Below are 27,948 nucleotides of genomic sequence, written 5' to 3' on the forward strand. Positions count from 1 at the left end.
ACTTCTGTATTTGGCACTGGGGTGATCACTGTTGGATTATTGTATCCACTTTGGGCATCTATAATTAAAGGAGAATGTTAATCAAGTGGGGAGGATTCAGAAGATCCATGAACATTTTTAAAGGATTGTAAACCATGCCTTCTAGTGAAAGGCTCAAGGAGGTCAAGGTGTTCAATTTATCAAAGAAAAGATTAAGGAGTGATTTAAATTAGGTCATAGTCTATAACGGGTAGGCAACCAATGGCACATGTACCAAAGGCAGCACGCGAGGTGATTTTCAGTGGCACTCAGGTCCGGGGGCCTCTGCATTTTAATTTAAATTTTAAATGAAGCTTCTTAAACATTTAAAAAACCTTATTCACTTTACATACAAACAACAGTTTAGTTATATATTATAGACTTATAGAAAGAGACCTTCTAAAAACATTAAACTGTATTACTGGGACGCGAAACCTTAAATCAGAATGAATAAATGAAGACTCAGCACACCACTTCTGAAAGGTTGCCAACCGCTGGTCTACAGGTATCTACACGGGGAACGGAAGTTTGGTAATAGAAGGACCCTTCAATCTAATAGACAAAGGTATAACAAGATCCAATGGCTAGAAGTTGAAACTAGACAAATTCAGACTAGAAGACAGACATATATTTTTAAACAGTGAAGGTAATTAACTATTGGAATGGATTTATTTACCAAGGGTTATGGTGGAGTCTTCATCATTTGCAATTTCTATATCAAAACTTGGATTTTTTTTTTAAAAAGATATACTCTTATTCAAACAGGAATTAATTCAGACCTTGTGGTCTGTGTTGTACAGGAGGATCACAGTGGTCCCTTCTGGCCAGATCATCTATGAATCTACTTTAAAATTTTTTTTGTCATATTCGATTTTGTGAAATTCTTGCAAACAAAAACAAATGTTTGGTCTAAACTGACTGTGGTTTTAACTCCTCTTCATCACAGTGCATTTAAAAGATTTAGATTGCACTTCAGAGTTTTTGTCATGAAATTCATGTTTCTGAATAACTCCAACATGCTCCCTGTGTACTGGTGCTATTATTTTTAAAATAAGGGCTATTTATTTCTGGTTGCAAATCCATTTACATCCCAGCTGCTTATGCTTTAAATGAAAAATAGAGAAAGGTAAACTGCTCTCATTGGTATGACTAATTGTCCCCCCAGAAAGATTAAAATGCTCAGAGGTAAAGCATAGGTACCTACCAGTTAGTGTTCACTACTGCAGGTGTTCTAACCCCTTTCAGAGGCCCAGCACCTTTTCAAAAGTATGTGGTTTATTGACGCTGCTTTGGATCTCTATTACTGTGCATCCTGATCTGGGGAAGAGTTGAAAATCAGAATGCAGAACTGGGTATCTATATGTCCCAGAAAACAAAGTAAAAATGACGTATCACAAAGTTTGCATGAAAACACTGCTGCATGTTACATCTTTTCAAACTCAAACTCCTTTTACATTTTAAGATGATTAAAGAAAGCTAGAACTAGAACTGTCTGATCTGAGCCCATAACCACAATTAGTTAAATAAAAGACCCACACAGGTAAACACTGGCATATTAAAACAAACACATACTGGGTCCCTCAAATTTATGAAAATTTAAAGTTCATCATGCTGCTTTTCATCTGACTTGTCCAATTTTCCTCCATCATTTGTGAAAAACAAAAACATACACAAAATCCTCTCTGCACAGTTGCCAAACTCTCATATTTGGACGTGGGAGGGAGGGAGAAGTGGGGAAAGAAGAAAATCTCCCTGGTTCTTCAGCAATTTTACAGCAGTTTAAAACAAAACAAAACTTAACATTACTTCACGATGAAGGATTTTGCAGGGTGTTCCCAAGAGATTTAAAAATCTCATTTGACTGGGACAGAGATCGCCACGTTTGTACATTTCAAAACTGTGATTAATGTTTAGGTACTGCTCCCCCTCCCCAACACATAGCCTCCAACTCTCCCAAAAAGCTGCCCCCAACAGTATTTAGGGCCTCCTCTAAATCACCATAGGGAGAACGCACAACATAGGTCTCATCAGCTGCAGACAAACAATAGGGAGGCGAAGGGTGGGGAGAAGCACACTCAACCCCTCCCACCGCAAAAATCTTAAAAAGTATCCAAACATCTCCATGAAAACACCCCCTCTTTCCTGTCTTTGGCAGTTTTGGAATAAACCATAGGGGAGTTTTCTCCTTGCTTCTGGCTAAACCTTGGGGAGACGTCTTTCTTGTAACATTTCCCCACAGTAATCCAGGGTGTAAGTTTGTTGATCCTAAACACCCTTCTCTCATAATATAAGTGACTGAGAACTGAAGGGGGGAATCCATCACAAAATTTCAGTTACAGAAGCAATGGCTGGAGATGTGTGAATGTGTATGTCAGAGAGAAATACCTCCCAGCTTCCACTACAGAGATTTCACTCAGTCTCTTTCACATTCTCCAATCAGCCCCTGCACCCCACAGCTGAGAAAGCAACGAATGCTAAAATCCCTACCTTGAAGTGCTGCTCTCTGCCTCTCTCCCACTCAGCCTGTGTCAGTACCTCCTCCTCTTACTGCTTCGTCGCCATCTTGCATTTAAAAAACTACTGCACTTTTTTTGGGGAGGGGTGGGTAACTGAACTGTGAACTTTGAACTCCCAGCACTTTAAACCCACCCACCCTAAACACACAGACCCTGATTTTATCCCTTAATTAAAACTGCATTTCTCCCTGAACTCTGTATCTATGCTATGATCTGAGTGTGGGAAAGGAGTGTAGCAATAGGCAGTGTCTCTCTCTCTCACTCACTCACCCAATAATACAAGCATGCAGAGATCAGGAGCAGCAGGGAGGGGAGGAGCTGCTCCAACAGCGATACAATCTCCTCTCCCCTGCGTGTGAAGCTGGGGAGTGGTATCTGCCACCATTTATAAAGCTGGCACAACAGAGGGCTGCCCGGTGATTGGTCCCAGTAAGGTTCCATTCCAGCCATCGGGATCAGGGGAAGAGATTGGACAAGGAGGCTAGTGCTCACGTGGACGACTTCCACAACAGCTCTCTCACCAACGGAGCTGCTAAGGTAAGACCCAAGAGGCAAAGCCTATCCTGTCCCAAGGCTGTCTCTCTCTCCTAGCTCTTCTCAGGTTACAATGTAGTTGTGTTAACTAAATAAGCAGATTACTACGATTTTGTCTAAATTTCCTTTTCACTGTTTGTAAGTGTGTGAAATGAATAAATGCAATCAAGCCAATTAGATAGTTTCATTTTCCAGTTTACACATTAGCAGGGTGCTGCAATGTCTGGGTTTCAAACATTTTTTTTTTCTGTGTTGGAAACACTGAAAAGAGTGGGCACTGCTCTTAAAGGTGACCTCCAAGGAGGAAAAAGAATGGATCTGTGCTCTTTTTGTTTCTTTACCAGTGGAGCTGGAGCAACAACTATAGTGAATGTTACTTATCACTTTCCATTGTAAGACTGGTCTCAGTTACTTATAACTTTACCACATTTCAGCTGGTTGGGCAGAAATGTCACATGCCAGGCATCTGCCTCAGACAAATTTTTTTGTTAACATTTCAGAAAAATTGGTTCAATCTTTCTCAGAATGAGGTGAGTGATAATTTTCTTTTTCACCTTCTTTCCTAATTCATCACAAATGGGAAATGCCTGTCAACTATGGAATTCAGAGGTGAACCAGTATTGTTGCTGGAGGCTCCAGGACTCAGCCAGAGAGCGTTTCTCTGAACAGGTACTGAGTGTGATCTTGTCCATGAACAGCTTTAGATTCGTTACTTGCAATCTAAGCCTTGCTACCTTTTAACAGCCATTTAAGACTTTGGGTGCAGTGGGTAGAAAAAAAGGCAGTCTTGCACAGGAATTATAAGCTCTGACAGACACTCATTTTGTCTGGTCATATTGAGGATTGTGTGTGTTTGAGAAGAAAATGCATCAAGATTTCCTTGGAGATGCAGCTCCAGATTTTTTTTTGTTAAGTGATTAGTCCCTTCTTGAATACCATTGATGTTGAGAGAGACCAACAGATTGCTATGCTGGTTTTGACAGTGAGGGATGAGGTCTCTTTGTATTCTCCACTACTAACTTCTCTGATGTTTCTCCAAACATCCTCAGACCTGTGCATTTGGATGCACAGAATATCTGGTTATTCTGACTGGTTGCTACTGATTTGTTTAACACAGCTTTCTTGTAGCCTCTTGAGGTAGGAGCCATCCCCCACCGCCCATTACATCCAAGTTTTACCACAGTATGAACCTGAGGCCTGTAATATTCAAAGCAAGGATATATCCCTAAATGATAAGCCACTTACTTACCACCAAGTAGGTTTTCCTTACTAAGGCCATGTTTACCCTACAATCTTTGGTTGTCAGTTATGTCAGCAGACGGCTGCCAAAATTTTATGAACGCTTTTATACAGGGGCAGCTCCATGTACCAGCGCTCCAACCGCATGGCTGGGGCAGCAAGCCATGAGGGGCGCTCTGCCGGTCGCTGGGAGGGCGGCATGCCTGCAGAGGGTCCGCTGGTCCCATGGCTTCAGCAGACCTCCTGCAGGCGCACCGCTGAAACTGCGGGACTGAGGACCTCCCGCAGGCAAGCCGCCAAAAGGCAGCCTGCCTGCCGTGCTTGGGGCAGCAAAATACCTAGAGCCACCCATGCTTTTATAAGTGCTTTCTTCAGCACTGCAAGCATTCACTAGGAATGCTTGGGTCAATACAAAGTTGATGCACCATGGGTAGTTATCCCAGTAAGCCATGCACTGCTGCATAGTACCTTTTGGGATAGAAATGGACTTGCCCAGGAACATCAGGGAGTAAGGGGTCAAGTTCCCAGAATGCAGCTTTCTCCATCCCATAATACTACCCATATATTAATTACTGTGCCTTAAAAAAAAAATTCACAAAATCCACACAACCCTTTTTGGTCTCTGCCATCTCTGACAGAAGTGAGGAGCCAACAGAGATCTGCACTATCATCATGAATGTTGCAAATACAGAATGCACAATTCTCTTATATTTACAGACTTGCAGGAAATACAACAACAACAGAGGCATGCCAATTTCTACAGCTTGCTAAGGGACAAAGCGAAAATAATACAATGCTATTGGTGGCGTTCATGGAGCACTTGCTGATGGTGGTGCACCACTTGTGGGTTTCAGAAATGAGCACTGCATTATGTTGTGATCCCATCAGTCATGTTTGGGATGACAGGAACTTTCCAATGTGGAAGGCCATATTCCTGGATCTGTGTTCTGAGCTTGCACCAGCCTTCCAGTGCAAGGACACCAGAATAAGAGCAGCATTGACAGAGGAATGGTGATCACATGCTGGAAACTTGCAACGCCGGACTGCTATTTGTCAGTGGGAAATCATTTTACAGTTTGAAAATCCACAGTTGGGGGCCATTGTCATGCAAATATGTAGACAGGCGGTGTGCAAGGACATAGTGGATGGATTGTAGCAATGGGGTTCCCAATGTGTGGTAGGGGGACTGACAGCACCCATATACCTACTTCGGCATCAGCCCACTTTGCCACAGAGCACATCTACAGAAAGGGCTACTTTTCCATGGTTATGCAAGGGTTGGTGGATTGGGGACAATTCACTGATATCAGTGTGGACTGGTCAGGGAAGATGGATGAAACTCGTATGTTTAAGAAAAGATGGTTACTCACCTTTGTAATTGTTCTTCGAGATGTGTTGCTCATATCCATTCCAATTAGGTGAGCGTGTGCCGCGTGCAAGATTGTTGGAAGATTTTTACCCTAGCAACACTTGGTGGGTCGGCTGAGACGCCCCCTGGAGTGGCCGTGCCTCTGTCGACCCAACGCCCCCTCAGTTCCTTCTTGCTGGCTACTTCGACAGAGGGGAAGGATGGCAGGTTTGGAATGGATATGAGCAACACATCTTGAAGAACAATTACAAAGGTGAGTAACCATCTTTTCTTCTTCGAGTGCTTGCTCATATCGATTCTAATTAGATGACTTCCAAGCCTTACTTAGGCAGTGGGGTCAGAGAGATATCACAGAGTGCAGGACCACTGAACCAAATGCAGCATCACCCCTGGACCGCTGCACTATCGCACAGTGGGAAGCGAAGGTATGGACTGAAGACCAAGTTGCTGCCCTACAGATCTCTTGTATGGGCACATGAGCCAGGAAGGCAGAGAACGAAGCTTGAGCCCGAGTTGAGTGGGCAGTAAGGTGTGTAGCCAGGGTGCCAGCCAAGTGATAGCATGCCTGGATGCATGATGTAATCCAGGACGAGATACGCTGCGTGGAGACTGGGAGGTCCTTCATCTGGTCTGCCACTGCCATAAACAGCTGGGTCATCTTTCTGAAAGGTTTTGTTTGCTCGATGTAAAAGGTGAGGGCCCTGCGAATGTCTAGTGAATGCAGCTGTTGTTCCTGTCAAGAAGCGTGCGGCTTTGGATAGAAGACCGGAAGGAAGATGTCTTGATTGACATGGAAGGCAGACACCACCTTAGGAATGAAGGTGGGGTGTGGTCACAGCTGTACCTTGTCCTTATGAAACACCATATATGGTGGGTCCGAAGTGAGGGCTCGAAGCTCCGACACGTCTCGCCAAGGTAATGGCGACAAGGAAAGCTGTTTTCCAGGAAAGGTACAAAAGCGAGCAAGTGGCCGTTGGCTCGAATGGCGCACCTGTGAGCCTGGATAGGACCAGATTGAGGTACCACATAGGGGCCAGATGCCGAATGTGCGGGTACAACGTTCTAGTCCTTTGAGGAACCTGCTGACCATAGGATTGGAGAAGACCAAGCGCCCATTTTTGCCCATGTGGATGGCTGAAATTGCTGCTAGGTGTACTCTGATGGATGAAACTGCTAGGCCCTGATGTTTACAGGACAAGAGATAGTCTAAGATGGTAGGTACTGATGCCTCCAGAGGGGCAGTATTGCTCAGAGCACACCAGCAGGAGAAGCACTTCCATTTGGCCAGATAAGTGGTCCTAGTAGAGGGCTTTCTGCTACCCAAGAGAACGTGATGCATCGAGCGGGAGCAATGGAGTTCAGATCAAGTTAGCCATGCAGGATCCATACTGTGAGATGGAGGGATTGTAGGTCCAGATGACAGTCAGCTGTGCTCCTGGGTGATCACGTCTGGCCACAGCAGAAGAGGAATTGGTGCAGTCAGTGACAGGTTGAGGAGAGTGGTGTACCAATGCTGCTTGGGCCATGCTGGGGCAATTAGTATTAAGCAGGCCTTGTCCATTCGCAATTGGAGAAGGACCTTGTGGACTAATGGGAATGGAGAAAAGGCGTAAAACAGATGGTCCTTCCATGGTATCAGGAAGGCGTCCAACAGGGAGCCCTGGGAGCGCCCCTGAAGAGAACAGAACACCGATTCTCATGAGAGGTGAAGAGGTCGACGTGGGGAAATCCTCACCTCTGGAAAACAGAACCGATAACGTCTGGGCAAAATCGACCACTCATGAGCCAGGAAGAATCTGCTGAGGTGATCCGCCAAGGTGTTCTGGACTCCTGGGAGAAACAAACCCCACCAAGTGGATCGAGTGGGCTATGCAGAACTCCCACAATTTGATGGCCTCCCGAAAGAGGGGGGACAATCGCGCTCTCCCTTGCTTGTTGATGTAAAGCATGGCCGTTGTATTGTTCATGAGGACCGTGACACAACAGCCCTTAAGGTGCTCACGGAAAACCTGACACGCCAGGCAAACTGCTCTTAGTTCCCATACATTGATGTGTAGGGTTCTCTCTTGAGAGGACCAAGGCCTTGTATACGAAGGTTCTTGAGGTGAGCATCCCAACCCACAGATGACATGTCTGTGGTCAGGACCAGGGAGGGCTGTGGTGCATACTAAGTTGGGGTTCAGCCACCAAGCCAGGGACGATAGTGCTCACGGTACTGCCGGACATCTTGTGTCCAAATCGTGCCGGCCTGGATGGTAGACTGATGCGAGCCAGGCCTGGAGAGGATGGAGGCGTAGTCGGGCATGTTTGGTCATGAAGGTGCATGACGCCATGTGGCCCAAAAGATCGAGACGCATGTGAGCTGTGGAGGTTGGGAAGTTCTGGAGGCTGAGGATAATTGCTGCCATGGCCTGGAAGCGGCTTCTGGAAGGCATGTACAGGCGACATTTGAATCTAGGACAGCTCTGATGAAGTCTATTCTTTGAGTCGGCTGCAAAGTGGACTTTTCAGCATTGAGCAGCAGGCCCAGGTGTCTGAACAGGCTCATGGTGAACCGAACATGAGATTGTACCTGGAGCTCGGTGCGACCCCGAATGAGCCAGTCGTCAAGGTACGGAAACACCTGGATCCGATGTCGAGGGAGGGAGGCAGCTACGACAGCCATGCACTTTGTAAAGACCCTTGGTGCCGTGGACAGGCTGAAGGGAAGTACAGTAAATTGGAAGTGTTGTTGGTTGACCACAAAGCAGAGAAAATGCCTGTGTGGTGGGTAAATCGCTATGTGGAAGTATGCATCCTTCATGTCGAGGGCGATGTATCAGTCTCCAGGGAAGGAATAATGGTCCCCAGGGAAACCATACAGAACTTCATCTTTACCACGAATTTGTTGAGTCCACAGAGGTCCAAAATGGGCTGTAGCCCCGCCCTTTGCCTTGGGGATTAGGAAGCAATAGGAGGAAATAAGAGAGGCGGTTGGAGAAAGGTGTAAAGAACTAGGGAGTGGAGATCAGTTATGCCACGCTCCACAGTTCCAACAATTGTCACGGGCAGTAAGAAGGACCTGAGGGGGCGCTGGGTCGGCAGAAGCATATATCCGGTGCCATAAGGGCGCCACTCCAGGGGGCGCCTCAGCCAACCCACTGATTGTCGGAAGCTTTTTACCCTCGCAACAATCATGCATGCAGTGCGCACACACCTAATTGGAATCGATATGAGCAAGCACTCGAAGAACAAAGGGCTGTTCAGAAAGTTGAAAGCAGGACATTCTTTCCTGACTGGCAGATTACCACTGGTATTTCAATACCAACAGTGATTCTGGGGGACCTAGCCTACCTCTTCCCCATGAAGTTGTACACTGGCTACCTCGACAGCATCAAGGGAAGAGTCAGCTACCAGCTTAGCACATGCAGAATGACCAATGAATGTGGTTTTGGAAGACTAAAGGAACGTGGTCAACATTTACTCACAAGATTGGATCTCTGTGAGAAAAACATCCCAGTGGTTATAGCTGCTTATTACACAGGATGCAACATCAGTCATGCAAAGGGAGAAAGCTGCTGCTAGGGTGGCGGTGGAATGGCTTTGAGCAGCCAGACAAGGGCCATTGCAAAAGAACCTGATATGGAGCTATGCAGGTGACGAAGGCTTTGAAAGAGCACCTTTAACAGTCACCTCACTAGTGTTCTGTGCTGGACTGTTCTCTGGGCCTGAAGCTTTGGGTGCTGTTAGTAATTGAGCATTTATAAATATTAGACTGTTTTACTGAAACTCTGAAGCTTGCTGTACATGGTCATTTGCACATAACAAAGGAGAGCTCCTAGGTACATTCAACAAGGTGGAAAAAAAAAATCAGGAAAAAGGATTTAAAAAATATGAAGGGGACTTGGGGAAATGGCTTCCAGTCTCCGTGACCCCTGGGCAATGGAGTTTAAAATTGTGACCAGAGTGGTCACTGTCACAGGGAACGGGGGCATTGTGGGACTGCTACAGGGACAACACAGGTCATGCACTGTCTGCATTCACACACAGTTGACCTCAGTAGGTCAACCATAGCTCTATGTCATTAGGGAAGGTGGTTTTACTGTGTCACCATCATGGGGTGCTTACGCTGTCCAGAGAGAAACTTTAGTGCAAAAGTAGGCTGATGCAAGGCTACTTACGTTGAGCCAACTTTAGAGTGTAGACCAGGCCTAAGTATAGGAAATGGCAATAGTTGAGGCTTTGAAATTTCTGGGGGGTGTCTTCACTTTATGTGGCCTACAGGCTCTTTGGAAAAAGAAATCCTTTTCAAAACCTAGGAATTTTTTTTTGGTTTTATGTAATGCTTTTAATATTTGGTTTTATCCAGAAATCTCTATTTAGATCTCAAAGGAAGCATGCGCAGGAAACCTTGCATCTAATAAACAAAAAACAAACACAACACTGTTTTTCAGGCATTAAATTAAAATTGAGTTCCTTGCAAACCACTGGCTTCCTGCCCTAGGAGAGTCATGCAGGCTATTTTTTGGATGCTATGTATATGATACTTCCTTTGGTTGTTTACAGAAGAGAGGTAGCATCCCAAGCTGGCTGCCACTTATTTGAGTGCTAGAGAATCTGCATGTTCCTGCTTGAGCTTCAAGCAGAGGGGAGAGGGATGTCAAAGCCTCAGCAATGCTTGTCTAACACAAAACCTCATTCTGATAGAGAAAGGGTCAGCAGTTTGTGGCAGCAGCCCATAGCTCACCCTCTCCCTCTAAGGCTCCTGAAGAACCACCTACAGTTATTTTTTGACTTGATACTTGAAGGACTTTTCTGTTGCTGTGGTGGGAGACAGAGGGAGCCCACACGGGATGTGCTGTACAAGAGGAACCAGATGGTTAGCGCCTCAATGACCTGGTGATTCCTCACATCAGGAAAGGGAGAGCAAAGCTAGAAATTGAAATGCATTCACTACTGCATGAAAATAAATAAAATTAAAGTTATAAAACAAAGTAGCTGGGAGAAACTAAACTACCAACTTGTTTCACTGTGGGAGGAAAAAATTCTAATGGCCTGATTTGAAGGGCGTAGGTTAGTCTTGGAGCCTGTAGTAACTCTGTACCACCTCTGAATTCCACTCAGGAGAGGAATTACCCATTTGCAATGAAGAAAGTTGTGCAACAGAAACGGCTATTTTTGAAGCATAACATTATTCCAAAGCTTCACAGAACTTTAATCTTCCAACTTTTTGCTCCTCTTAAATTGGTTTTCACATATGTTATTTGCACTTTTGGTATACTTATTGGAGACTTTAAAAAAAATTCTCACCTTAATAAACCAGACTTCATCAGTGAACCAGATATGCCAGTCCTGTCAACATCTGTGACAGCAGCTGCCTATGTAGGGAGTCAAGATAAGGCAAGGAGTGAAGAGTAAAAGGAACTGGACACACCACATACGTGCTCCCCCCAGTCATGTCTGCCCATTGCCACAGTATTAATTGATGTATGAGTGCTAAATTGTTTGAATGAAATAGTTATTCTAAACTGTGAATGAATCACACGCTTATGTTTTCAGTCTCAAAGAACTGAGATTGTAATATCAAAATATCCCATGGTTAGAATACAGAAAAATCAACTAATGATCCAACTTTTAATACAGTAACAGCACCAAAAAATATTGATCTATATTTTGTAGGGTGAACCCCCCCCTCACAAAAAAAAAACTAACAAAAAAATCAAACCCCAAAACCCAACACATTAAGGCTGAATAGTTAACATCTGTGCTACATCAATTTGCAAGCAAATCTGCGACTGCCCCTTTCTGCTTGTGAATTACACAACTCCTTAGTTATATAATCAAATATTTTTTACAATTTTAAATACATTACTTTGTATTTTTTTCAGGTTTGTTGTCATCAAAATTGTACAGTATATCTTAACTGACTTATGCAGCTCTTTGAGTGAACTCATGTGGGAGGGGACTGCTGGGCAGACTGATCAATAGACCAAAAGCTCTCCTGCTCTTCCAGTTTACTATTTATCATACTAAAGGTAGCACAAAAAACCCCACAATTAGATAGAAGCAATTTAAAGACTTTACTTGATCTTGTCTCAATATATTTTAATATCTTTATACATGGATATGCGCTCTGATATTGAACTATGCACAGGTAACAAAGGAACATAAAATTAAAGTAAAAGATTAGAAAAGTAGAAATCAGTTTTAGATATTATCATCTTCAGTTTGCTTGAAGACTGCAATTTCTTTTTTCATTTCCTGAAAGAGAACAAAAAGCAACAAGCATGAGTGTAAATAGTTTGAAGTCCTATTTTAGACATTTACAAATCTTTTTTAAAAAAAATTGTTTACCACTAACCATTGTAAATATTTGACAGATTCAGCTAAAATGACTAAGGAAAAAGAAAGAAAAAAGGTTACTCACCAGTTAACTGTTTTTCTCCAAATGTATTGCCTTTGCATATCTACACTGTAGAGTTATGTGCCCAGCCACATGAGAGATACAGTCCTTTCTGGACCATTCACATTCAGGATTCTAGAATCAATGGCATAAAAAGCCACCTAACTGTCTTTTCCTCTCTAGCTTCAGACACATCCTTACATATCCAAAATAAAGGGAAAGATGGAGAATTAAAGATTGATTTGCAGAGGCAATACCTTCAGCGACCATGCAAGTAACCAGTTATAACCAGAGCTGAAGGAATTATTCTATTCAGGTAGTATCATTATTCCCATACATTCTGCCTCTTGACAAGAATAAGACACAGCTTCCCCCTTGCCTATTCAACCACCACGTTTTCCCAAATACTAGGGCAATCTGCACTTCCTTTCCTTCTTTGGATTAGAGGAAAACAAACCAATCCCTGACAGCCCTAAACTTCAAAAGATTTGTGCATTCTACATTCCTTGAGCCCAATGTTCTAAATGAGTTCCCCTCTCATGCTTGAAACGTATCACTATGGATGGATTCTGGGTTGAGAATGACATCCATTTCAGGACATTGTTTAGATCCAAGGAAGCCACCTGCATTGTTGCACAATCAGAACAGAGGATCCTTTCTGATCAGCAGATGCGGAAGACCGGATCTGGATGACCAGTGCGTGAAGGAAGAAATCTTTCTTTTAAGAGAAGATGTAGAAGGATCAGCAGAGCAACTGGAGCCATTCATAGATGAACAGCTCAAACACTAGGACAAACATCCATGTATTTTAGCTCTAAAGACTAGATTTCAGACCACCTAAGAGTCTCAATGTTGGAATTGCCTGACGTGGACCTTTGATGCCTCCTGGCGATTTCTGCTCAAGTCTGGCTGAACATGAAGTCTCTGCATGAGAAAGAGTTTGAGAATCATGTTCTGTGTAGTTGAGCCTTGAGAGGACCAGGTTAAGGTCCCATGGAAGGGCCGGTTGCTGCACCTGTAGGTACAAACTGTCTAGTCCTTTAAGGAAATGTCCAACCATGGTGTTAGCAAATAATGACCGCCCCACTGCACCTGGGTGGAAAGTGGAAAGAGCAGCCAGATGCACCTTGATTGATGAGACTGCCAGCCCTGGATACTTTAAGTAGAACAGTATAAAGGGGATTGAGGACTGCAGCGGAGGAGTACCCTTCTGTGAGGACCAAAGAGAACCTTTTCCACTTGGCCAAATAAGTGGCACGAGTGGAGAGCTTTCTACTACCAAGGATAACCTCCCTAACCAAACTGGAGCACTGGAGCTCTAACAAATTTAGTCATGGAGTTCCCATATGGTGAGGTGGAGAGACTCCAGGTTGTGGTGCTGAAGGTGGCCATGGTCCTGTGTGATGAGATCTGGAATCATGGGCAAGGTTATGGGCGTGTCCACCGAGAGGTCCACCAGCATGGAAAACCAGTGTTGGTGGGGCCACGCCAGGGCTATGAGAATCAGTGATGCCTTGTCCTGCCAGACCTTGAGGAATACCTTATGGATGAGAGGAAATGGTGGGAATGTGTACAGCAGGCGACCTCTCCATGAGATGAGAACGGCGTCCGCGATCAAGCTGGGGCTGTGATTCAGGAAGGAGCAGAACTGCTGGCACTTCCTGTTGCTCCATGTCATGAACAGGTATACTTGGGAAGATCCTCACCTCAGGAAAATATTGCTGACGTCTGATTGGAGAGACCATTCGTGGCTGCAGAAGGATCCAATGAGGCGATCAGCCAGTTCCTTTTGAGTACCCAGCAAATATGACTCCTCCAACTGTATTGAGTGTGCAATACAGAAGTCCCACAACCTGAGGGCTTCCTGGCACAGGGGAGAGAAGCAAGCACCACCCAGTTTGTGTATATAGAACATCGCTGTGGTTGTTGTCTGTCAACACTGATACACATTTGCTCTGAAGATGGGCCTGAAATGCCTGGCAAGCTAGACGCACCGCACGCAGCTCCCCGACTTTGATGTGTAGCGATCATTCTGTTTGGGACCATAGGCCTTGAGTTCTGAGGTCACCCAGGTACTCACCCCACCCCAGTACCAATGCATCTGAGACAGCGACGGCTGAGGTTTGGAGAAGGGTACTCCCGCACAGACTGCCAGTGGATTGAGCCACTACCAGAGGGACCCGAGAAGACAGTGTGACCAGACTGTCTAGATAGTCCTGGTTCAGCCTGTACACTTGGGCCAGCTACGCCTGAAGGGGATGTAGCCACAGCCTTGCATGCTGCACTATGTAAGTACATGCTGCCATATGTCCAAGCAATTTTAGGCAATTTCTGGCTGCCGTGGTGGGGAACCGGTGGAGACCTTGTATGATGGCGCTCATGGCCAGAAAACTAGACTCCGGAAGGAACGCCCTTGGCCTGGGTGGAGTCCAAGAGGCCCCCTATGAATTCTGTTCTCTGAGTGGGAGCTAAAGTCGACTTCACCACGTTGAGGATGAGACCGAGTTTGAGGAACGTTGGATGTCAGGTTCACCTGGGCTCAGGACCAGCCCTTGATGAGCCAGTCATCTAGGTATGGGAAGACTTTCACCTGACGCTTTTGAAGAAAAGCGGCCACAACTGCCGTGCACTTGGTGAACATCCAAGGGGAGGACCGTGAACTGAGTGTGTGCGCTGCTGACCACAAATCGCAGAAACTGTCTGTGCGAAGGGATTATGGAGATTTGGATGTACGCGTCCTTCAAGTCAAGGGCAGCATACCAGCCCCCAGATTCAGAGAGGGAATGATGGAAGCCAGGGAGACCATGTGGAACTTCAATTTCTTCATGAATTTGTTGAGGTTTCGTGGTCTAAAATGGGCCTGAGCCCACCCTTGGCCTTGGGGATTAAGGAGTAACAGTAGTAGAATCCCCTGCCACTGTACTTCAGAGGAACCTCCTCTACCGCCCCCAAGCTGTAAGTGCATTTGCACCTCCTGCACTAGAAGTTGCTTGTGAGAAGGGTCCCTGAAGAGGGACGGGGAGGGTGGAAAGGAACAGAATTGGAGAGAATATCCCAATTCTACCATGCTGAGGTTATTTGAGCCCAGGCATGGTAGAAATGGGATAGATTGTTCAAAAAGGGACAGGGTAGGATCCGGGCATTGAATTGGTGTTCCATCCTCAGGTGCACATTCACAAGTTTGGCTTTGTGCTTGACAGCTGCTTAGCTAAGCCCCGGCCTTGCCAGGAGGCACCCAACCCCCTCCTCCTCCACTTACTTCTGCCCCGCTTTCTGCTGTATTCATGTCTAGGAGGGGCAGAGTATAAGTGTGGAGCAGTTGGGGCATAAATGTTTCTTTGAGGGGCCGGCCTATGCAGCCCCAAAGACTTGAGGATCACCCGCAAGTCCTTAAGGCTATGAAACCTTGAGTCTGTCTGTTCCCATTAAGAGGCCAGAGCAGTCGAAAGGCAGGTCCTGGATTGCGTTCTGGACCTCATGTGGGGGCCCTGAAACCTGAAGCCAATAGCTGCGCCTTATAGCTATGGTTGTGGCCATGGTGTGGGTGGCCGAGTCTGCTGAGTCCAGGACAGCCTGAAGAAAGGTGCTGGTGACCACTTTGCCCTCCTCCAAGATCATTCCAAACTCAGAGCAGGAGTCAGCTGGGAGCAATTCCTGGAATTTGGCCAGATAACTCCAGGAGTTATAAGCATAGTAGCTCAGGACCACTTGCTCGTTTGCTATGCGAATCTAGAGCCCCTGGGTACAGTAGACTTTCTGACCGAAGAGGTCCAGCTTCTTAGCATTCTTGGATTTGGGCGTAGGTCCCGGTTGCCCCTGCAACTCTTTGTGGTTCACCTCTCTTCCCCCCAGGTTGGGGGATGTAAAGAGGTGCTCGTACTCCTTAGATGGCACAAAGTATTTGCGCTCCACCCCATTGGTGGGATAGAGGCGGGTGTGTGCCAAGGCATCTTGGTGGTATTCTGTATAATTTTGATGAGGGGCAGAGCCACTCTCGAGGGCCCTTCAGGGGACAAAATATCCACCATGAAATCCATGTCCTCAAAGACCTCCTCTGCCTGCAAGTTCAGGTTCTGGGCTACCCTCCTAAGCAGGCCTTGATGAGCCCTGGTGTCCATAGTGGGCAGGTGTGGTGGAGGTGCCTGCTACCACCTCATCCAGGGAGGACCCCCTACTAAAACTTAGCAGTAATTATAACGTTATTACTAACCATACTTTCAAACTATTTACAGGGAGAAAAACAGTCCACTAGGTATCGCCTGCTAATGCAAGAGAAGCTGCCCCAACAACTGTCACTGGTGGTAAGGAGGAACTGAAGAGGTGGCGGGTCAGAAGGGACCTATATACATGACCATGAAACCGCCACTTCAGGGGGCTCCACAGCCAACCCAACAGATACCGCTAGGGAAAAACCTTCTGACGATCATGCTTGTGGCACGCACACATCTATTTGGAATTGACATGAGCAATCACTCGAAGAGCAAGAGAAGGCCACTTTCTGCTCCATGTCTAAAAGTAGACGAATCCTTCATGAACACAAACCTAAGCACTACACAACAAAAACACTTGCAAAATAAGATTAATCCTCCACAGGGACAAGCTGGATTTTGTGCCTGCACTGGCAGGCTAAAAGAGAGGAAACAGAATGGGGCCCTTTTTGTATAGTTTTTGTTCCAAAATGCTGGCTCTGAAGAGTACATATGTGGTTTAATGTTTTGAAAAAAAAAGTTGTGTGGGTGAGATTGTCTCCCTGTTCAGTCAATTTTTTTGTCTGCTGAATCTGCCAACAACTGTGCCAAATATGATGGTGGTTTTGTGATATGGATACATGTCCATTAGACCGAGATCAGTAATTTATTTCAGACAGGCTACTAAGATGTGGAGAGATTAGTGAAAATGGAACGAGATAATCTTTACATCAGGAATACTCTGAGTTTTAAAAGTAGAATGCAGTTGATTATATAACATTTTAAAAAAAAAAAGAGTGGTTTAATATTTAACATTTAAATATGTTTACCTGTATTAATTTGGTCTTGTCATAGTCTTTGCGATGTCGATAAATACATTGACTGAGTATTGCATAAAGTTTTTCCAAGTGAAATATATTGTAGTCTCTACTTTTTTCGGTGACGATCTTTAACAGTTTCTAGGGGGGAAATGTATATATTTAAAATTGTGTTAAAAATCTGCATAGGCTTTTGACAATCTGAACATATATAAAGACAAGACATTTCAATGGCAAAATAACGGGGGACTTTTGTATCATTAACAAAAAAGTAATACACAAGAGAATAGTTTTCAGAAAGAACTGAGATATGCCTGTTAGTGTTAAGCAAAAATAGTTTAATACTTCAGAGAAAAAGGAAGCCTGAAAATTCTGAGCCAGACCAGCAATAGCACAACACTGTCATGTGAGGGATTACTGTTACAAGTTAATTCTTCTCCCAGAACAGCAGGAAGTGACTCGTAAGTGACTAAACCATTCCAGCAGTAGCTACATCCTGCCTCACTTAAGAGGAATGGATGTTGCAATGCAGGGCCTTCAGGAGTGGGTGTAGCCCATAAGATACCCGTAAGTCTCATTCACCTCAAGGAAATATAGCCAGATAACCCATAGAGTCAGTGGGCTGGGAGCAATTATAGCCCACAGACAAAAAGTACGAGGAGTACTTGTGGCACCTTGGAGATTAACAAATTTATTTGGAGCATAAGCTTTTGTGGGCTAAAACCCACTTCATCAGATGCATGCAGTGGAAAATACAGTAGGAAGATATATATACACAAATATGAAAAAATGGATGTTGCCATACTAACTATAATGAGAGAAATCAATTAAGGTGGGCTATTAGCAGCAGGAGGAAAAAAAAAAACAAGTGATAATCAGGATGGCCTATTTCCAACAGTTGACAAGAAGGTGTGAGTAACAGTAGGGAAAAAATTAGCATGGGGAAATAGGTTTTACTTTGTGTAATGACCCATCCATTCCCAGTCTTTATTCAAGCCTAATTTAATGGTGTCCAGTTTGCAAATGAATTCCAATTCTGCAGTTTCTTGTTAGTCTTTTTTTGAAGTTTTTTTTGTTGGAGTATTGCAACTTTGAGGTTTGCAACTGAGCAACCAGGAAGGTTGAAGTGTTCTCCAACTGGTTTTTGGACGTTATAATTCTTGATGTCTGATTTGCGTCCATATACTCCTTTGCGTACAGACTGTCCGGTTTGCCAATGTACGTGGCAGAGGGGCATTGCTGACACATGATGGCATATATCATGTCAGTAGATGTGCAGGTGAACGAGCCTCTGATAGCATGGCTGATGTGATTAGGTCATATGATTGTGTCCCTTGAATAGATACGTGGACAGAATTGGCAACGGGCTTTGTTGCAAGGATAGGTTCCTGGGTTAGTGTTTTTGTTGTGTGGTTGCCGGTGAGTATTTGCTTCAGGTGGGCGGGGCTGTCTGTAAGCAAGGACTGGCTTGTCTCCCAAGATCTGAGAGAGTGAGGGATCGTCCTTCAGTATAGGTTATAGATCCTTGATGATGCACTGGAGAGGTTTTAGTTGGGGGCTGAAGGTGACAGCTAGTGGCACTCTGTTACTTTCTTTGTTGGGCCTGTCCTGTAGTAGGTGACGTCTGGGTACTCTTCTGGCTCTGTCAGTCAATCTGTTTCTTCACTTCAGCAGGTGGGTATTGTAGTTGTAAGAATGCTTGATAGAGATCTTGTAGGCATTTGTCTCTGTTTGAGCGGCTGGAGCAAATGCAGTTGTATCTTAGAGCGTAGCTGTAGACAATGGATTGTGTGGTGTGGTCTGGATGAAAGCTGGAGGCATGTAGGTAAGTATAGCCACAGACACTTTTCTAGGGGAAAGGAGCTGAGATGCTTCAACTTGCCCCATTGGTCTGCTCTACTGTGGTACAGGAGATGACTGAAGAAACAGAAGCAGCTCAGTTAGGAGGTCCCATTCAGGGCTGAAGAGCCCCAGAAATTTTGGTCCCTCTTAAGAGGAACAGATGGAGGAAAGAATCTTCTCACTGCTGCATCACTCCCAAAAAAGCTTTAGAAGCTGGGATGGCAGTGGTAAGGCAGGAGTGATGAACTACAACTAAGTTTCTATGACAGAATTCCCACATACAAATGGTTATAGTTCCTGAAACACCTATGAATGTGTGCCCTTATTAGGTCCTTAAGAAGGTTCTAGGCCTACTATGGAAAAAAGAAAAGCTCTTTCTTGGAGAGATTCACTGAATGTTTCAGATTATTCAATACAAATAAATTTGAATGGATTTAGTCTGCTTCATATATAAAAAAAGGTTATTTGCCGCTACAAATTAGGTCTAAGCCTCAGGATAGAGGAAAAGTTGTAGTAGGGTAAAAGTAAAAAAAGAGGAAGTTACACCACAATGTGAGTAACAATGGTTCTTCAAGATGTGTTCTCCTCTGGGTGCTCCATTGTAGGTGCATCTGTGCCCCGGCACCTCTGATTGGAGATTTTAAGATAGCAGTGTCCATTCAGCCTGCACATGCACTGTCCCTTCCTCAAGGCTATCTAGCACTCCGCAGACAAACCCCACTCAGTTCCTTCTCTACTGCAGAGCCCCATATTTATTTCTGGGGGAATCCTGCACCACTGTGCAATGCAGTATTTGCACAGAATTCCATGTTTTTTCCTGCAGAATTGGATCCGTAGAGCTTCTGGCTGCCATTAGGGACCACTGAACTTTGCAGAGCCCACCTTGCAGTGAGCAGAGCACCCAGCTCAGCGGGGATGAAGGCTCTGCATGCTCTGACTGCCTTGCTTGATCCTCATTTTCTAGGGGATGGGAGAGGATCCAGGAGACCCAGCTCTGGCAAAGGGCGAAGAAGGGCATGGCTATACCACATCATGTCCCCAGGAGGGATGGTAAGGAAGCTGTGGGGGAGTAAAGGCTCTAGGGGCAGGGAAGAAGAGGTGCAGGTTCTGGGCTTTGGGGTCAGGGGTTGCCCCATAGCTGGGCTCTGGGGGAACGTGAATACAGGTGTCTAGGCTCTGCGGGTCCATGCATCTCCTCCAGCATCCCTCAACTGGACCTGAGTTGTCATAGGGGTTTATTTAACTCTTTACTCCCGGGGGAATCTTTTTTGTTGTTGTGTGTATTGTTGACATACTTGTTAATAGGTATTTTGAAATAAACCAAAATAATTGAAACTGGAATGATTATATGGTGTTATTTTGACACAACATATGCAGAATTTTGCAGAACTTAAAAAAACATTCTGCACATAGTTTAATTTTTTGGTGCAGAACTCCCCCAGGAGTACATATTGAGAACTCTAAAGTAGAGGGGGGGGAGGGCGGGTTGTGGAGCACCCATAAGGACACACATCTTGAACCATCATTACTGCACAGCTCAGTAACTTCCTGTTCTTGGAGTAGATGCTCCACTGTAGAGGACTTCACAGCAGTATCCCCCATGGAGGGCTTGGGCTTCAGAGTGGAATCAGTTACTACAGAGAGTACTCAAAGGGAGGTCTAGTCAAAGCTCTGAGAATTAGGTTAAGATCCCAGGTTAGAGCATGTGGTCTCACATGTGGGAAGAGATTCCCAATGCCCTTAAGAAATCTATGTATTGATGGGCAAGTGATCACATAATATCCATCTACTTGATGGTGGAAGGCTGTCATGGCCGTGAGGTGTACCTTAAGGGAGCTGGGTGAGTTTTGACTTTTTGACAGCTAGAACGTAGTCTAAAATCAGAGGGAGGGAGGAAAAGGTTGGGTCTATGTGCTTAGAATGACACCAAATTTGGAATCCTTTCCATTTTTGTAGATAAGTACGTTGAGAGGTCAACTTTCAGCTGTGTAGCAACAATCTTTCGCCTCGTCAGAACATTCAACCTCTAAGCGCTGGAACTAAGAGCCAAGCATGGAGGCGGAGGATCTGCAGATTGGGGTGAAGGATCAGGCTGTCATTTTGAGAGAGCAGGTGAACAATGGGCCAACGAGGAACCGGAGTACATACTGCCATCTGTTCCAGGTAAGGGAACCAGACTTGTCTTGGCCAGGAGGGGGAAATCAGAATAACTCTTGCTTTATTTCATTGAATTTTCAACAGGATTTTGGCTAGAAGAGGAAATGTGGGGGAAGGCGTACAAGTAGTACCTGTCCCATGGGAGGATGATGGTGTCTCCCAGTGAATGGTTCCACAGACTCGATCTGGAGGACATTTCATATTCTGATAAATAGTGAAGAGATCTATAGTCAGGGCTCCCCAAAAGGGTGAATATGTTGCAAAGCAGCTCTGAATTCAGTTCTCATTAGTGGCTGTGAGAAAAGTCCCGAGAGACTGTTCGCTGTCACGTTCTGTACCCCTATTGGCCTCACATGAGCATATTGTGATGAATGCACCAATTCCAAAAAGTTTGAGTGCTTCTGTGCAGAGGGAGAAAGATCTGGCACCCCTCTGGAGATTTATGCAAAACACACAGGTCATATTGTCCATCATGACCTTTGTGTGGGTATTCTTGATGAATGGCAAAAAGAATCCACAGGCATTCCTGACAGTCCTCAGTTCCAAAAGACTGATATGGAGGACTGCTTCTGTGGAGGACCACTTAACTGAGGTCTCATTGCTTTCTCCATCAAGTAATTAAGCCTTGGTTCCTGACTCTCACAAATTTGGGGGGAAAGGAGCAGCAGATGCTCCACCTGGCAGAGATATGTGCCTCACCTAGGCAGTAGAAGCAGCACTGACATAGATAACTCACAGGAAAAGAAAAAGAGCAAGAACCACAATTCTTGAATCCTGGAACCCTGGTCATAATCCCAGCCTCCTCAGAGGGGAAAAATTCCCCAGAGTGGGGAACAAAGGAGAAACAACTATCTAACTACACGATACCAGAAAAATACTAGTACACACTATTTACAATATATTTATAGAAATGATGAAGTAGACGGGAGATAAGTATACTGAGGATTCAGGCTCAGACTGTGCAGCAGTAAGAAGGAACTGGAGCCTTTTATGCTTTCAGTTTGGAGTACAAGGACAGCTATTGTGCATGTATGGACCAACGGCCACTGCTTGCCAAAAATTCAAGACTCAGCAGCATGATGCACATGCATACCCAAGCGTGAAACAAACAAACAGAGACCATCACTCAAAGAAAAATTGTAACATCATGCTTTGAAAGAAATCAAGTAAATACATATCATCACCTTATCCAAACAAACTTGGTGAGAGAGCTAACTGGAGCCTGAAGCTAATTGACTATGTTTTGAATGCATTCCTACCAGAAATAAGATCTTTATATTAGGAACCTATGTTTAAAAAGTTTAAGGGTCATAGTAAACACTGTATTAATAACTAACACTACTAAGAGCTTTTAAATATGTGGTTCCAAAATTTAACAAATCCTTTTATGAATTAAAATCTGGACTGTAACTGATCTTTTCTAGGATTTAATGGAAAGCAAAAATAGAAGGCCACCACCACCATTTTCATCGGGGAAAAAGCAGGCACTATAATTATTTCAATCTTTAATTAACCAATGCCAGTTATAGCGAGTTATCTTATTTAACCCTACTTCAGTGTTCAGAAAATAGGAAGTATACATACTTTAAGTTCTTCATAGTCCACAATAAGAGGGGAAGCTGGCTCAGTGAGGATCTCTATGGCTTTCTCAGCACTGATGAGCTGCTGCTGTTCTACTTGAGAACGTCTACAACGGGTCATACGAAGTACACACACATCTAGGATGAAAAATTAAACTTTAAAATAAGGATTTCTGTCAAATTACCTGGATTAATTCATAGACCAAAGATCCAACAGTTCTGTTGAACTAGACTAGGGTATCATCTCTCTGAAGTGTCAAAGGCAGGACTTCAAAATGGAAATTGCATTGCCCAGTGATTTCCTGTTACTTGCATTTCCCAGTTTGAGATGTTTGGTTTGTGCTTCTTTTCCAGTACACACAAGATACAGTTCAGACTTCATCATGCCATGTCCCAAAAAACCCTCTCTAGATAAAATCATCTAAAGCAGTAATGAAATGCTAAAATCTTATTAGCTGATTAATCATAAATTCTTAACTGTAACATCTTACAAACTTAACTATATATATGGATTTCAAAGCAGACAATGTAAAAGTCACTCAAATAGTTTCTCAAATGGGGAAGACTGGGTAGAAAATCATAATTAGGTAACATTTATAGGCACACGCAAATTGCCATATTGAATCAGATCCATAATCCATCTACTCAAGTATCGAACACTGGATACTTCAGAGGAAGGTGTAAAACACTTACAAGAGGCAGATGTAGGATAAGTCACACCTCCCCCCTGCCCCAATTAATTCCAAGCAGTTAAAAAACTATTTAAATACTGGAGCATAAGACTTAATATCTCTTCCAAGAATTGTTAGCATTAACTATAACACCTCTGGATATTCCTATTATCCATAAGAGTGTCTAATCTCTTTTTGAATCTAGCTAAGTTTTTCGCCTCAACAACATCCTGTGACAATGAGTTCTACAGTTTAATTGCATACTGTTTGAAAAAGTATCTGCTTCCAAGGTAAACAATCACAGTCTCTTCAATTTCTCTTTATATATGAATTTTTCCATGCCCTTAAATCATTTTTAATCACCTTTTTCAGAACCCCATAGTCTATAATTTTTTTTTTAGATGGCATGACCACCACTGCACACAGTATTCTAAGAGCAGTGTTTCTCAAACTTTTTGGTACCAGGGACCTGCTTGCTGCTTTTCTAAACTGTGTCAGGGAAATCTTAGGAACCAGTGCTGGTCTACGGACCAGTCGTTGAGAAACACTGTTTTAGAGGAGACTGCACTGTTGAGTTACATAATATTTTCCATGTTAATTCTCCACCCCATTCCTAATGCATCCTAATATCTTGTTTGCTTTTCTGACTGCAGCCATACATTGAGCAGATGTCTTCACTGAGCTGTCCACAATGACACCCAGGTCCCTTCCCAAGTTGACACAATTAATTTAGAAAACTATAAGTTATACAAGTAATTAAAAGTTCTCTGATGTGCCTCAATTTGCACTTATCAGCAAAAAACAGTTACTCATCTCCTAACTGCTGTTCTTTGAGAAGTGGTGGTTAGGTCCATTCCAACCAGGTTGTGCGCATGCGCACGTGCACATCAGCTGGAAGATTTTTCCCTTCGCAGCATCCGTAAGGTTGGCGTGGGCACCCCCTGGAGTTGTTCCTTCATGGCGCCCAATATAGGACCCTGACAACCCTCCATCTCCCGTTCCTTCTTGCCGGCTACTCCAACAGAGGGGTAGGAGGGTGGGTATTGGAATGGACACCAACACCACATCTCAAAGAATAGTTAAGAGAAGGTGAGTAACTGTTTTTCTTTTGAGTGATTGTTCATGTCCATTCCAACCAGGTGACACTCAAGCCAAAGTTCAGGAGGTGGGGTTGGAGTCATCTACCGATTGCAGCACAGCTCATCCAAAGGCCGCATCGTCTCCGGCCTGTTGTGTGATAGCCTAGTGCGTCGTAAACGTGGATCATGTTGCCGCTCTGCAGATTTCCTGGGTGGAGGCCTGCGCCAGGAACGCAGTTGAGGCGGCCTGAGCCCTGGTGGAGTAAGCAGTGATTGGCAGGGCGGTCACCTTCACCAGGTCATAACACACCCGAATGCAGGGCGTGATCCACGATGAGATGTGCTGGGATGAATCAGGGAGGCCCTTCATTCTGTCTGTCAGTGCTATGAAAAGCTGGACGAACTTCCAGAACAGCTTAGTCCTCTATATGGAAAGCCAGCACCCCACATACATCCAGTGAGTGAAGCCTAGACTCCCTATCGCAGGAGTGTGGCTTGGGGTAAAACACTGGGAGGAAGAGGTCTTTGCTCATGTAGAACTGGGAGACAACTTAAAGGAGAAACGCCAGATGAGGCCTGAGCTGGATCTTATCCTTATAAAAAATTGCAAGGTGGCTCAGATGTAAGGGCCCTAAGCTCTGACATTCTCCTAGCTGAGATTATTGCCACGAGGAATACCACCTTGTAAGAGAGAGAGCAGGGAGCACGTTGCCAGCGCTCAAATGGAGGGCCTGTAAGCCTGGTGAGGACCAGGTTAAGGTCCCAAGCCGGGACACGCTGATGCATTTGCAGGAAGAGTCTGTCGAGGCCTTTAAGGAAGCAGCTGACCATAGGGTTTGCAAAGACCAAGAAGTCGTCTGCGCCCGGATGGAAGGCAGAGATGTCTTATTGACAAGGACAGGTCCTGTTTAAGGTGAAGGAGGTAGTCCAGTATGAACGGTATGAGAGTGAGCACTGGTGACTGACTGCATTGCTCCAACCAGAGAGAAAACCTCTTCCACTTGGCAAGGTACATTGCCCTCGTAGAGGGCTTCCTATTGCCACGGTGAACTTGCCTGACTTGATCTGAGCAGGTCAGTTCCACAGTATTTAGCCATGGAGCATCCAGGCCATGAGGTGGAACGACTCTAGGTTTGGGTGCTGGGACCAATGGCAAGGTGAGCAGGGTTGCCGTAGACATTTCCAGGAGTGATGTAAACCAGTGCTGGCGTGGTCATGGTGGAGCTATCAGTATGACCCAGGCCTAGTCCCTGCGGATCTTGAGGAGTACCTTGTGGAACAGCGGTATCATGTAAAGCAGGCAGTCCCCTCAAGGGAGAAGGAAGGCATCTGTGATGGCTCCTAGGCTGTGATTCATGAAGGAGGAGAACAGCTGACATTTCCTGTTGCCGTCTGTAGTGAACAGGTCTACCCGGGGACAGCCCCAGAGATGGAAAATTGAGCTCACTATATCTGGCTGGAGGGATCACTCGTGGCCATGAAAAGTTTGTCTAAGACTGTTCACCAACTCGTTTTGTACTTGGGGGAGATATGAAGCCTGCAGGTGTACTCAGTACTCTACGCAGAAGTCTCACAGTGCGAGGACTTCCTGGCACAGGGGAGAGGAGCATGCACCCGTTTGTTCATATAAAACATCGCCGTGGTGTTGTTCATGAGGACTGAAATGCACTTGTCAGTTATGTGGGTTCTGAAAACCTAGCACACCAGGTGCACCGCTCTCAGCTCTCTGAAATTGATATGCTGAATGAGGTCCGCCTCAGACCAGAGGCCCTGAGGTCTCCCAAATGAGTTCCCCAGCCCAGATCTGGGGCATCTGTCACTAATGAAAGAGATGGCTGAGGGCTAGTGAAGGGAATTCCCACACAAACCAGCTGTGTGTCGAGCCATCACCGAAGGAAGTCCAGTACTGGGCAGGGCAAGGTTACAATGCTGTCCAGAGCATCCCAGGCTGGTCGATAAATCAACACCAGCCATGACTGGAGTGGGCGAAGTAAGAGTCTGGCACGCTGCACTATGTAGGTGCACGCAGCCATGTGTCCCAGCAGTTTCAGATAGTTCCTTGCTGTGGTCATGGGGAACTGCCCGAGACCCCATATAATGTCCCCATGCGACTGAAACCTGGCTTCCAGGAGGTACACCCTGGCTTGGGTCGAGTCCCGTACTGCACCCGTGAATTCTATCCTCTGCATAAGAGACGTAGTGGATTTGGCCTTGTTGAGAAGGAGACCTAGTCTGAGGAAGGTCCTTCTTATGAAGCCGACCTGATCCTCCACCTAAGCTCTGGAGCAGCCTTTGATCAGCCAGTCGTCGAGGTATGGGAAAATATCTGGCAGTTGCACAGGAACACCGCAATGCACCATGCATTTGGTGAAAACTAGAGGGGTGCTAACAGGCTGAAAGGGAGGACAGCAAACTGATAGTGGCCGTTGCTCACCACAAATCTGAGGTAACATCTGTGTTGCCGGAGGGAACTACTGCCATGTAGAAATGTGTGTCCTTCAAGTCGAGGGCGGCATCTCAGTCTCCTAGATCCAATGAGGAGATAATGGAGGTTAGTGAGACCATGCAGAACTTGAGCCTTTTTACAAACTTGTTGAGCTGCCACAGGTCCAGGATGGGTCTGAGGCCCCCCCTTGGCTTTTGGTATTAGGAAATACCAGGAGTAGAACCCCTGGCCCCTTAGTGGGGGCAGTAGAGGAGGTTCCTCAGGAGCTAAAAGGAGGGACTGCACTTCCTGAATTAGAAGTTGCTCATGAGAGGGGTCTTTGAAGAGGGACAGAGAAGGGGAGTGGAGGGGCAGGAGGGCACAAAATTGGATGGAATATCCCCTCTCTACCATGCGGAGCACCCAACGGTCTGAGATGATATGGGACCAGGCATAGTAGGAAGGGGACAGATAGGATGAGAAGGTAAGAGGAGATGGATCCAGAATCCAAACTGGTGAGTTATCCTCGACTGCACCTTCAAAAGGAGGGTCTGGGCCTGGGCGGAGATTTGGGGTGGCCAGAGTTCTACCCCGAGAGATGCTGCCTCCTCATAGCATGCCTGCTTCGCCTACAAGGTGTGTCCTGGTGGTTCTGCAGCTGGCAGGCTCGTGGGGCAGGCTGAGGGTGAAAAATGCTTACCCTGGGTAGCCGGTGTGTGAAGTCCCAAAGTGTGCAGAGTGGCCCTAGAGTCCTTCAAACTGTGAAGTCTCTTATCAGTTTTTTCAGAGAAGAGGGACAAGCTCTTAAAGGGGAGGTCCTGTATAGTCCGTTGGACCTCATGTGGCAGCCCAGAGACCTGCAGCCAGGAACCCCACCTCATCACCACCCCCGTAGCCACAGTGTGCGAGGCTGCGTCCACCACATCTAAAGCCGCTTGCAGGGAGGCCTAGAAGACCAACTTCCCTTCCTCCCCCAGTGTGGAGAACTCCACATGAGAGAGAGAGTCTTGTGGCAGGAGCTCTGCAAACGTGGTAATCGCAGAGCAGGTATTGTGCCCATATCTGCTTACAGTGGCCTGCTGGTTACCTTCGCGGAATTGCAGGCCCCTTGTCAAATAGGCCTTCCTGCCA

At 45.4% G+C, this 27,948-nt stretch overlaps 2 protein-coding genes and 1 long non-coding RNA gene across 8 annotated transcripts in view; 1 reads left to right on the forward strand and 2 right to left on the reverse strand.

The window, feature by feature from the left end:
* The window catches only part of ZHX1 (zinc fingers and homeoboxes 1), a 32,461-nt gene extending 29,782 nt beyond the window's left edge, over positions 1-2,679 (reverse strand). Inside the window, exons 1-2 of the transcript XR_003999207.1 lie at positions 2,506-2,679; positions 1,223-1,335 (exon numbers count right to left, since the gene is read on the reverse strand). The gene's annotated coding sequence lies outside the window, so the exon portion shown is untranslated. The remainder of the gene's footprint in view (positions 1-1,222; positions 1,336-2,505) is intronic.
* Positions 2,680-2,830: 151 nt separating this feature from the next.
* LOC115647089 lies at positions 2,831-16,961 on the forward strand. The gene is made up of 3 exons (XR_003999208.1): positions 2,831-3,071; positions 3,676-3,737; positions 16,291-16,961. It is a non-coding gene; the product is annotated as an uncharacterized LOC115647089 (long non-coding RNA).
* ATAD2 (ATPase family AAA domain containing 2) overlaps positions 11,744-27,948 on the reverse strand; it is an 87,598-nt gene continuing 71,393 nt past the window's right edge. For all 6 annotated transcript variants that reach the window (XM_030553778.1, XM_030553776.1, XM_030553780.1 and 3 more), the window contains 3 exons: positions 22,647-22,780; positions 17,076-17,204; positions 11,744-11,916 (listed from right to left, as the gene is read on the reverse strand). In XM_030553778.1, the coding sequence (XP_030409638.1) occupies positions 11,863-11,916; positions 17,076-17,204; positions 22,647-22,780 (317 nt within the window). In that variant the 3' untranslated portion in view covers positions 11,744-11,862. The remainder of the gene's footprint in view (positions 11,917-17,075; positions 17,205-22,646; positions 22,781-27,948) is intronic.

The sequence above is a fragment of the Gopherus evgoodei genome, chromosome 2 (genome assembly GCF_007399415.2).
Source record: "Gopherus evgoodei ecotype Sinaloan lineage chromosome 2, rGopEvg1_v1.p, whole genome shotgun sequence".
NCBI classification, from domain to species: domain Eukaryota; kingdom Metazoa; phylum Chordata; order Testudines; family Testudinidae; genus Gopherus; species Gopherus evgoodei.